The following is a 12,354-nucleotide window of genomic DNA, read 5'->3' as shown; positions in this document are numbered from 1 at the left end:
AATTTAATTCGGTGGAATCCTCAACATCCGAGGCAATTCACATACGAGAAGGATAAATTCGAGACGCTAGCTAGTGTGATTTTTCTTTGTTGTTGATAAGAAATGGCGATGTTGTATTGAATGTGAGCTAGTAGCAGTAGTTAACATGCTACCTTTTTTAGAGATTTATTTTGGGTTTTGAGTTTTCACTTTATCCAACGCACTTCAAGCATGAATGGTACTCTAAATAGGGCGCTGAAGCTTGACAGTGTGTCAACTATAAGACACTGTAAAAAACCATTCAACCAGAGAGAATTGACTAAGGTACACTAAATCATTTGTTATCAATGGTGTTGATAAAAATAATAGTTGAGCTCTGGCTAACTCAATCTTATATACCAAAATTTACGTTACAACGACTGAACTAAATTTCGGTCTGTCAAAACTTAGAAGAAATCACGTAATAGAGTCGAAAACTCGACAACTATAAGAGAGGCGATATGCTTGGAGACTGACTTTGAAACGTGAAGAATTATTCAAAAATCGATTTACTAACTGTTGTCAGTCCAGGAAAAAAGATAATTGTCCAAAATTTTCTTAGTTGTTGAGTGATGTTGAAAATTGAGAATTTCAATTGACGCTAAGATGACAGTAAGCCTGAACCAGCAATTTGTTGTTCAGTTCCACGAATTGGAAGACAATTATTCTAAGTATTTATTTACGGTGACTGAACATTCTAAAGCCAGTCATTATATGAATATTATTTTTTTCAAAACTTGTATGATTGTCAGAAATGTCAGTCTTCATCGGATTTCTTACTCATACGCGATCGCCGCGATCGCGAGAAAATGTGAAACACTGAACTCGAATTTCCAGAGAAATGATAACATATGGCGTTGCTGCCGTCTTACCGGCGCAGCGCCATCTATTATAATTTCTCTGAGAATTTCTAAAGGACTTACTGATACAGGTAAAACGTGTTTCCATGTAATCTTTTCGCATGTAAATTAAAGTTCTCTGCGACAAACTAATGTATTTTTGAATGAAAATACTTACGAGATAGAATACCTAGCACAGGCAATTTTCAAATGATCATTTGTAGCGCATACTTTAAACAAGAGACACAGCATAATTGTCGAGTTCAGCAATGCAAAATTGCTAGTGTGTCGTCGCCTTTATCCTGACGAAATTTCATTGAAATTGTATTGGTGACTCTTTCTGGGAAAATGTTTTTCCATTTCTTAGTAGATTTTTCTACATTTTTCCGTTTCTTTACAATTTTCCCGAAAGTGTTTCTGGTTTTCCAAAAGCATATGAGGGAAAATTCTGGAAAATGTTGGTCCCTGAATTTTGTACAGTATACTAAAGTGTAACTTTGCGACAAGGACAATGCCTAATAGGCATCGCCTATGTCCACGAATCAATACTTTTTCAACATAGTAAATGTAATCAATGTCATCGTCAGTGCATAATGAAATAATTAAATTACATCTAATGGCAATAATGATTCTTTGTTACTGTCCGAAAGAAATTGCAAATCTTTACGGTCCGAATAGAACATTTAGTGAGACTCATCGCTTCGTTACTCTCATACGCTTTTATAAGCAACAAAAAAGTATCGAAAATTCTATTATTTATAGACGGAACGACCCACATACCTCTACCGAAACCGCAAATAATAATACTCTACACACTCTGTAGAATATGTGAGCAAATATATTACAAAACCCCGATATTGTTATGCCATAAGGATTATCCAATCACGTCTTGTAAAAGAATCACACACAGCAGCAACAACAACAAAACGCAAGAAAAAAGAGAAGAATCGGAGAATTTACTAAACCGAATGGTATTCCAATAATGGCAATAATAGACATAATATTTTTTGATAAAGTGAAATGTTTTTGTTAATTTCAGCTTCTGTCACGTACTGGACTTACCTTAAACGGTCCTAGATTTCGTACCGAACATTTCAAAATCACGTTCCTTCCTTGGGTTACTGTTATGTTTTCAATAACATCGATGAATTCGGGATCCTCGGATACGGCTATATGGAAAGAAAGAAAAGAAAGTCAGAAAAACATCATTTTTTTTTCTGGTCAGCATGCGAAATAAAAAGATGATAAAAGGAAATGTTTTTATTCGATTTTGATAGAATATTAAAGGTTTTAGCTCTACAAATTTACTTTTTTTTTGGTTAACACTTAATGGGGGACAATCAGTTACCAAACACCCTCGGCTGATTGTTGTCAATCATGAAAAGATGTTGGTTCTAAATAACAGCCGTTTCATGGCATCTCGGCTCGGCTATTGATAAAAGTCTGGATATTAAACGAAATGGGATGTTTGGAATATTAATTTTTGTTGCTTGAATGGCATGTATGTATATCATGGAACATGTGGTTAATGATATGAAAGATGTTGGTCGGGGGGATGTTAAGATTGATTTTGATGAGCCTGTTGATTTAATTGGTTTTTTGTATCGCTTTGTCAATAACGAGACTTGTCGTTGACCGATTAAAAGGATTAAAATAGGTTAGGGGTTGAGATTTTGTACTCGATGAATTTTATTAAATAAAATTTTTTCAATCTGAATGCAGAACACATGGCACATTTTTGATAAATATTTGGGTTATTTAGAAAAATTTGACAAAATTTACAAAAAATCTCTAATATTTACCAAGAAAAAGGAAATTTTGTTTAAACTTTGACAAAATTTGCTATAATTTGCGAAAGTTTTACAAAAAATACTTTGAACAAAACTTAGCAATTAAGGCCCGTCATTGGGAAATGACAGGACGAGGACAGTTTCCCGAAAATGTATGGAAAATTTTATCACAAAAATTCACCGAAAAAATTCAAAGAAACTCACCTCTTATGCTTTCCATTGTATTCGGTCATGGTCTCTTCAGGTCGCCAAGGCATATTTGAGCACTAAAACACTTTTTACTCGATGCAAAAAGAAAAAGTTTTTTTTTGTTTTGTCGCGACAAAAACACAGAAAATATTTCGACACAACTGTAACACTCCGCTACTATAAGTACTAGAATTAATGTTTGCTGTGTTCACTTCGGCGGTAAAATATTTTCATTCAAAAAAGTGTCGGACGTTTAAAAACAATCATCAAACGGTTGACAAAGGGTAGCGTATACATTATTGCTCATCGACCATTTTTTAAAGCTTTACGAGAGCTCAGCGGACATTCTCTCAACGATGGGAGAGCATTTATTAAAAATTTAGCCTCTCGTAAGACTGCGCTGAGTGTAAATAAATGTTCGTTCCTCTTCAGTAAGCTAAGAAGACTTCGCGAAGTCTAATTATGCCACCTCTTTGAATAAAAATATCAGCTGAGTTCTAATAATTCTCCGCTGAGCTCTAATAATTCTCCGCTAGGCTTCAGGAAGTGTCCGTTAGGTCTAAGCAAGTTGCAGGAAGGCTTAATGGAGCGAATCGGACACTCAGCGGAGATCTACCACAGCTAAATGGAGTTTTATTAAATCATAGCGAACACTTACTAGGTATCCGCTGATGCTTATTGAGTGTTCGCTTAGCTTCATTGCCTTACTACAACGTGCTAAGGCCTGACGGACTCTTACTGAAGCCTAGCGGAGAATTATTAGAACTCATTAGATGTTTGTCAAAGCTCAGCGGAGAATTATTAGAGCTCAGCGGAGGTTTGTTAAAGCTCAGCGGAGAATTATTCGACCTCAGCCGAAGAGATGGCATAATTAGACTCAGCGAAGTCTTGTTAGCTTACTAAAGAAGTGGGAGAGGTTACAATTTTAATAAATGTCTACCATCGTTGAAGTGTCGGCGACTTTTTTAAATGAAAATATTTTACCGCCGAAGTGAACACAGCAAACATTCATTCTAGTACTTATAATAGCGGAGTGTCACAGTTGTGTCGAAATATTTTCTGTGTTTTATCGCGACAAAACAAAAAAAAACTTTTTGTTTTTGCATCGAGTAAAAAGTGTTTTAGTGTTTACATATGCCTTGGGGACATAAAGAGACGGTGCACGAATACAATGGAAAGCATCATGGGTGAGTTTCTTTGAATCTTTTCGGTGAATTTTTGTGATAAAATTTTCCATACATTTTCGGGAAACTGTCCTGTCATTTCCCAATGACGGGCCTTTTAAGTCTATTTGTTCTGGCAGAGCCAATTTACTTTTAAAATTTATCAAAATTCACCAAAATTTAACGAAATCTCGCGTTTGTATTGGACTTAATTAAGAGTGCAATGTAACTCAATTTTTTTTTTCTTTATTACTGTTCGTGTTAAATAGAATCTTTTGAGCAAAAAAAAAGTTGATCATAGACGTTGACTTTTTCGAGTTAGATCACTTCGAACTGTGCTTCCAAACTACACCAAGTTTTCCAAAATTTACCGAAATTGGCTAAATTTACCAAAAGTTACCGAAGTTTTTACAAAATTTACATTTTTTAAAATTTTTGGTAAGTTTTGGTAAACTTTGGATAAAAGTATTTGGTAAACTTAGAGAAAATTATGAAAAAAAGAAAGGAGAAAATGGAAAATTTACCAATAATAGGCACTGCCAGAACACATGAACTTCATTGCTAAGTGTTATTCATATTATCCACTAAAAATCCGTCGAGCAATCATATGACTGTATATACTGTTACAGTATATGTAACAGTCGAATCTAACATTAATTCTCTCTTAAATTATTATTCTGAATCAAATTACTGACACAAGGTTATTCATAATATTTAATTGAATGTGTTTTAAACATGCCTATCACGCTATGACTACTGTCTAATCATATGTAACAGACGCACAAATTTTACAATCATATATCACCATTTGTTTAAATATAGCATTGCGTACGAGTCATTTGAACGTGTGTTTTTCATTAATGCGAACGTTTTTCGAGAATTTTGAATTTATTGTTATAACAGGTAGCGTGGCCGAGCGGTCTAAGGCGCTGGTTTAAGGCACCAGTCTCCTCGGAGGCGAGGGTTCGAATCCCTCCGCTGCCAATATTTTTTTTTACATCAAAACTGGTCGTCACTGTTCTGTATTTGTCTCAAAGAAAACTTAGAATTACAGTGACGAATCCCACCACTGCCCGGATTTTTTTTTTTAAATCAAAACTGGTCTTTTTTTGTTGTGGCCTAGTTTTAAAGAAAAGAAAAACTTGAGATTACCGTGACAAATTTGATCGATATAGTTGGTTTTCGTTACCAGTTTGTTGTCTTATAAATTATGAATTAATTGTTATAACAGGTAGCGTGGCCGAGCGGTCTAAGGCGCTGGTTTAAGGCACCAGTCTCCTCGGAGGCGAGGGTTCGAATCCCTCCGCTGCCAATGTTTTTTTTATAAATGAAAACTGGTTGTCATTGTTCTGGAATTGTCTCAAAGAAAACTTAGGATTACAGTGACGAATCCCACCCACCACTGCCCGGATTTTTAAAAAAAATCAAAACTGGTCTTTTTTTGTTGTGGCTTAGTTTTAAAGAAGAAAAAAAAACTTGAGATTACACTGTAATCATTTCAGTGACGAGCTTGATACATATAGTTGATTTTCGTTACCAGTTTTATGTCTTATAAATTATGAATTCATTGTCATAACAGGTAGCGTGGCCGAGCGGTCTAAGGCGCTGGTTTAAGGCACCAGTCTCCTCGGAGGCGAGGGTTCGAATCCCTCCGCTGCCAAAGTTTTTGTTTGTTAAAATTCAAAACTGGTCTTTTATTGTGTTACAGCTGCTGTTGTGTTTTATCTAACTAAAACTGATAGTCTCTCTGGCTTCGTTTTAAAGAACAAACTAAAGAGTTAAGATTACAGTGACGAACTTGGTCCATTTACCTGATTTTCGGAAGCAGTACAACAATTTTGGACAATTTTGCGAGTTGTAACCAGAATGAAGTGAGTGTAGCCTTTAGTTAGAACTCTATCTATGGACACACTTTCGTTCCATAATTTTGTCTTAAAACAGTGTAATAATTATATAAGTTCACCATTTCGTAACTTTTTTATGGACGGCAGTAAGATGCGAAATCTGTTAATTTTGGAGACATGCCGTGGAACAATTTTTTGCTTAGAATCATGCTTTGCGTCGATTAAAAATAACTTGTCGATATAAGCAAATCAAAATTTCTCGTGTGTTAAAAGGATCACAATTATTTGCATAGAAAATTCATTAAATTTAAAGCCACTGTTGTCATGTCCACAGCTTAATGGATTGCACGGTCATATTTAAATTAACTTTTCATTTTGTAAGCTTTGGTCTTTTCATTTCGATATTTAAAAGTGCAAATTCACCAGATAAAAAAAAGTAAAACAAACAAAAAATAAATTGTCATGCATGGGATAATGCATAAAGCGAACGTATTAATTTTCAATAGAAAAAAAATATTTTGTTATTCAATTTGAAAATATTTAAAATAAAATAAAAAATGTAAACAAAGCAGTGAACCGAACCGAGGGAATTTCATAAAATTCAATAAAACATGTGTTATGTGCTCCTCATTTAATCCGAAAATATCGTTTTACGAATAATATATAATTTTGCGGTGCAATTTAATTCACATTAAAATGGGGTTTATAGCTCGTTAAACGAGATGACAATGATGTTTATATCCTTCCACATCCCTGTTGTGTAATATATACGAGACAATTTTTTTTTTTTTGGTTGTTGTCGTGTGAAATTAAATATTTTACGAGGATACGTTTCCTACGCATACATAATATTATATTTATGCTGTGACGATGACACGAAATGAATATATATTTTTGTTTGAGAGTTCGGAAATTGACAAATGGTGTCGTAAAGCCAAAAGCGGAATTGAAACTTGTCATTTAGATTTTATTTATTCGATGTGAGAACGTGTGGGGATTCGGACGAGTCCAGTCGGAATTAGAATGTTTAGAACGATTTTTATTTGGAGTTTTTCCTCATTTCAATTTGGGAAAGGTGGATTCGCACTTCCTAAGTTTAGAAAATCAGTTAAACGAAATCAGGGTGAATCAAATTCAAAATGAATTTTTGGGAGAAGATTGTCGATTTTCCTTTTTTCGCTTGACAGGTGTCACCAGAGCCTATTTTCAGGATTTTTGTTTCAAGAATTTCGTGAATTTTCGAGAGTTTCAGCAATTTCTAGTAATTAAACTTGAAAATTATCGAAATTCGAGAACTTTCTTTAATTTCGACAATTTTTCTTAATTTTAAGAATAAATTTCACGAAAATATGCCACGGCTGTAGAATATTTTGTGTGACTAGGAGATCTCCTAGTGAATATTTTAGCATTTTATTTCACTTACATCACAAAACCTTATCCCAAGATCTTCTGTAATCCGGCTACTCGGAGGTTGGATCATCCAACGTTTTACTGATGTACAATATTTCGCCATTTCGGCATCAGAAGACTTAGAAGACATTAAGAGCCATAGCGCACATTGAATCAGAAACAAGCAGTCTATTACATAAATATAGGAACCTCAGGGTACCCAAAAAGTTGGCCGTTACAAAATAACGAGGAAAAGAACAGTCGTCAGCGAAGCAGGTGCAGCGAACAAACAATGGCTGGAAGTAAAATCACTTGCAAAGAACCAAGGTCGACAATTTGATCTATGCTCGCACGTGAAGATGTTGATGATGTGCGAGTAATCACATTGTAATACTTTAGCTATTCGCACAATGTGCGAATTGTGTTTTCGATTTTTTTTGTTTCACGTTAAAAATCCAATTTATTGAAAGCCCCCCACAACAATAATAAATATAAATTTCATTTCGAGGGTTTTGTTAGCCGAAACGAGCCGTCAGAACAGTCGGAGCGTTTGCTGCGACTGAGCCCCGTACAAACCCGTACATCTATTGCGCACGTGACCCTACTTCGTCCGTCGCCCTACTCTTACCGTAAGCCTATTGCGCCCGTAAACGTCGTAAAATTCTTATGCAATGTGTACGTCTTAAAAATTGCGCATAGCGCAATTACGAAGCCCCGTACGACGTTCCTTTCAAAAGTAACACAAACTACACTTCCCACTGATCAGTGATTTTGGAATTATCATTTTCACCTATTTATATTGATTTTACAAAAATCCAAAATGGCGGCCGACGGCCATTTTGTTAGGAGGTGGAAAGTACAACGACTGATTTACATTCGTTAGTACCTTTCAAACAAAAAAAAATTCATGAAATTCGGTTAAATTTTACTCGAGATATTAACAAAAAACACCACCTTCACTGTACGGCCGAGTAGCCACATATAAGCTCACTCCAAGAGACCTAGCTCACGCTCCGGTAAACCGAATTTCATAAACTTTTTTTTCCCTGATTGGTACGGTCAATACCTATCTAATAAATCAAAATCCATCTAAATCCGTTCAAATTTGACTAACCTACAAGCAAAAACGGATTGCCGCCCTGTACCTAGTTCACACCAAGGGGTCTAACTCACGAGTCGGTCATCCAATTTCCATAAACTTTTTTTTTGTGGATAGGTATTGTAAATACCTTTCATTTGATGTATCACTTACAAGTGTAGCCTTTAAATGGCCAGAGAAATCTTTGGAAAACGTTAAAGCACCTATGGGGCCCCAGCTCTGGAGGGGTCGACCCAAAATCGCCCATCTTCGAACTTAGCCTCACTATTTCAACTACCTTTCAGGGAAAAAAAAAATTTTTGAAATCGGATTTGATTTACTCAAGATATCGACGTGACAGACGGACAGACGGACAGACGGACAGACGGACAGACGGACAGACGGACAGACGGACAGACGGACAGACGGACAGACGGACAGAAGGACAGACGGACAGACGGACAGACAAAATTTTTATTGCGGATTCGTTATCTATGAACATAGGCAAACACTTTGCCCTAACCGTCTGCTTCGAATTCCATCAATTACACACGGCATCGTAATCCTATAAGCCCCTTCGTACTTCGTACGGGGCTAAAAATGAAATTTGCCGGTTTTTTCCCGATCCCGATACAACATTTTCCACAACAACGACGTTTCTGCTCAGGTGAGAAAATGACTATTTTCCATCATAGGTTCTGAATACATTTTTAAATTTCAACCAGCCAGGCCCTGTCCCCATTAAGTGATCGGCTATGACTGATAGCACGCGACAAGTTTTTTTTATTTGAGCTAACCCAGAAATACAAAAGTGCTATTCTGAAATATCGTTCTTTTGGTGTATCTGAGGAACTCTCTTCAAGGAATTCTCAGAAATCAAGCAATGATGAAAAATCTCTTGTAAAATTCTATTTTCATCACTCTTCACTTGAAATCATTGACGGTAATTTTTCTCCAATTGCTTCATTCCACACACGAACTAAAGCATTGAAATTACCAGCAAAAAAATCTTCTTAATGATCAAAAAGTGGAAACGGAACTGCGTATTCAATAACAGTTCAAACCGAAAGTAATTTATTTATAATTATCAAAGAATAACGACATAATTAAGAGCGATTCACACGTCTTTCATTTCCTTATGCTTTGTGAACAAAGAATGCTATCATCACATCCATGGCACCACATTGTTGTGAGAACACATCTCGTATATATGTGTAATATCACACTTCAAATAAACGACGTCGCGACGCTTCTTATTTTTCTCTAAATAAAATTCTTTTTTTTTTCAATTTTTTTTTCTTTATTTTCGTGTTTTATGTTTTGTATATTTTCATAACAATAATGAAAACTGAACACAGGATGCATAAGTATAAAGGGAGAGAGCATAGCGTAGTTACAACCGCACAGTACTCTCTCGTTTATTTACAAGTACTTTGGGGGGAATTTATATATGTTTTATATATATGGATGTGGCATATTAGAGGTTCGGGCGTTTATTTTTGTTTTAGTTTCCAATTGTTACATTTTTCACATTTTGAAAATAACTTGTTGCGATATGTGTGTAAGTATACGGAACCGAATATTTGTTGTTTTATAAAATATAATTGCCCGTATTGTTTACTTGGGGCTTTTCAACAATTTTTTTTTTATTTCTTTTCGTTCTAAAATAACTAGCGGTGAAATTTATTTTGTTTTGATTTCCGTTCTATTCAAAATATAAAAAGTTTCTCTCTCGTTTTTTTTGTTCATTATTTTCACGTCAAGTTTCAATTTTTTTTAAGTGAACGATATATTTCATGTATATGCAACGATAATAATTCACCGAGTAACAGATCACAGACAACGGAGGGGAAATAGAGCCAGAAATTTCGGTAAGGCGAGGAGATAAATTTCGAAAATAATTTTAGAATTACGAAAACAAATAAAGACAAAAACGAGAATTTCCATTTAATGAGGCAGATTCGGTAAAAATTGTGGAATTTCGGATTTTATCAGACCGTTGTTGTGATAACCAAAAAAAAACGTTATTTTCATTAAATAATTGATAGAACACAAACCATTTTAAGTTACGATAATTTAAGAGTGTCTGCATTAGTTATGCCCAAAGAGTAATCTGATTACAATTTACTAGGCCTCACCTTTTGGGTGGGTTAGCTCTTTGTCATAAATTATTCATTCCTTTTATTTTATCCTGCTGAATAGATGGCGGATTTTTGGCCTACACCTTGAATTAAAATGAAATTCATGTGAATTACGCAAAGTTCACACTCGTTGATCTTCATTCGTATTTTGACGATCTATTCAAGACTAACACCTAACCGTTCACAGACTGCAAGCTGCAAGCGGGGTCAAATCAACAAATCTATTACTTCTTTTGATCAAAGTATTTTCAGCAGATTGATAGAAAATCTTTTACTTCATTTCTTTTAACAAAACGTTTGCTGTATAAAACCGCATAAGGCAAAAAGCGCTTCACTTATACTTTGTCGTCAATGACGATAACAGATGCATTTTCGCTCATAGTGAACATTTTGTCACTATTTTTTTTGTCTCATAGTGAACATTTTTTCACAAATCAGTTTTACATTATTCATCATCCGTAAGACGAATACAGGACTTTCATTCAAGGGAATAAATTAGTAGGGTCTGAGTTTGTTAGCAAACATTTAAGGCCACAATCAATAGATAACAATAATAATTATTGATGTGAAACACAACCGTTCCATGACCGAAACGATTTAACATCGGTTACCGATAAAAATCAGCAATCTTGATTATCGTTCGCAATTTGACGATCTATTCAAGACCAACACCTAACCTTGTACAGACTGTAAGCTGCAATGAGGATCAAATTATCAAATCTGTTACTTCTTTTGATCTAAGTATTTTGAGCATATTAATAGTAATCTTTTACTTCATTTGTTACTTCATTCCGCATAAGTAATCACTTACTTTTTGTCGTTAAGGGGCCACTCACTTAAAACATTCATCTGATTCATTTACGTGAAAACTAAAGAGAGATCCTGCTTCCATGGGTGATAAAAAAGAGTCCTTTCATAATATCACTCCCAGCAACACTATACTCAATTTTACAACGCTTATTCCTATTTTCTTTACCGAAAAAGATTTATTTGAATTAACGACTCGTATCGGTCCCAAAATCAGTCCATTCCTTACAGATGTGCATCGATAGTTACCAGAAAATTATTCCATTACGAAATTGGCACTGATCTTCAATTTGTTCAAAAATTCCTTGCAATGCAATAGTGTAAGAGGACGGTATGTGCCATGGGTGAATTGATTTATTCGAATCTGTACGTTAATTCGATTGAAAATTTCCGCACACGTGTACCGGAGTGCATAAACAGTCTTCTTCTGGTATAAAATGAACAAGAGACTACATCGCTAATCAAATGAAATACATGACCATATTGACCATATCTACAACCATGCTAACAGTATGTATCTAGGCTATGTTATGTATGTACCCGGGTACATTCACTTATGAAATTATACATAAGGGGTATAATCGAACATAACAATTTCATGTAATATATAAAACTGCATAACACCTCTCTGTTTCTGTTATACCCCATGTGCTCGCAGCGCATAATAATAAAGCATAAGACTTCTTATGGGAGCTGTATTCAGTTTTATGAATTCAAGTCCGAATACAACGTTTCTGGTGGTTAAACTACTGCAAGTGAGCAATGCAATTTAAATCAAAACGTTGCTCGTTTCAGGATGTACACGAGAAAATGGTAACTTGTAACATTTTCCAATGGTTCAGCGCCGAAACAACATTATATTCGTCGATTTAAGTAGCTTGAAAATTTATATTTCGCACCCTACGGCACGAGTGGGGTTGAATTATAAGAAGCGGAGAATATATTTTCGTACTGGCCGGTGAGATTGCGGCACTCGTTTGCGGCTCCGTTTATTAAAGGTCATGCACATCGCCCGTAGTTACATAAAAAAAAACTATTCAAATTTCGTTTGTTCAAAGTTTCTATATTTTTCACATGAAATTTGAAAATTTAAACG

General features: G+C 35.1%; 1 protein-coding gene and 3 non-coding genes across 4 annotated transcripts in view; 3 read left to right on the top strand and 1 right to left on the bottom strand.

The window, feature by feature from the left end:
- Positions 1–12,354, bottom strand: part of LOC119078454 (neurotrimin) — a 58,074-nt gene that overhangs the window by 23,347 nt on the left and 22,373 nt on the right. The window contains exon 2 of the mRNA XM_037185985.1: positions 1,920–2,026. Within this exon, the coding sequence (XP_037041880.1) occupies positions 1,920–2,026 (107 nt within the window). The remainder of the gene's footprint in view (positions 1–1,919; positions 2,027–12,354) is intronic.
- Positions 4,902–4,983, top strand: Trnal-aag. Its single transcript has one exon. It is a non-coding gene; the product is annotated as a tRNA-Leu (tRNA).
- On the top strand, positions 5,230–5,311 carry Trnal-aag. Its single transcript has one exon. It is a non-coding gene; the product is annotated as a tRNA-Leu (tRNA).
- Positions 5,578–5,659, top strand: Trnal-aag. Its single transcript has one exon. It is a non-coding gene; the product is annotated as a tRNA-Leu (tRNA).

This window comes from Bradysia coprophila, unplaced genomic scaffold, assembly GCF_014529535.1.
Source record: "Bradysia coprophila strain Holo2 unplaced genomic scaffold, BU_Bcop_v1 contig_297, whole genome shotgun sequence".
NCBI lineage: Eukaryota > Metazoa > Arthropoda > Insecta > Diptera > Sciaridae > Bradysia > Bradysia coprophila.
The sequence above is the reverse complement of the archived record's forward strand: the minus strand, read 5'-3'. Positions and strand labels throughout refer to the sequence as shown.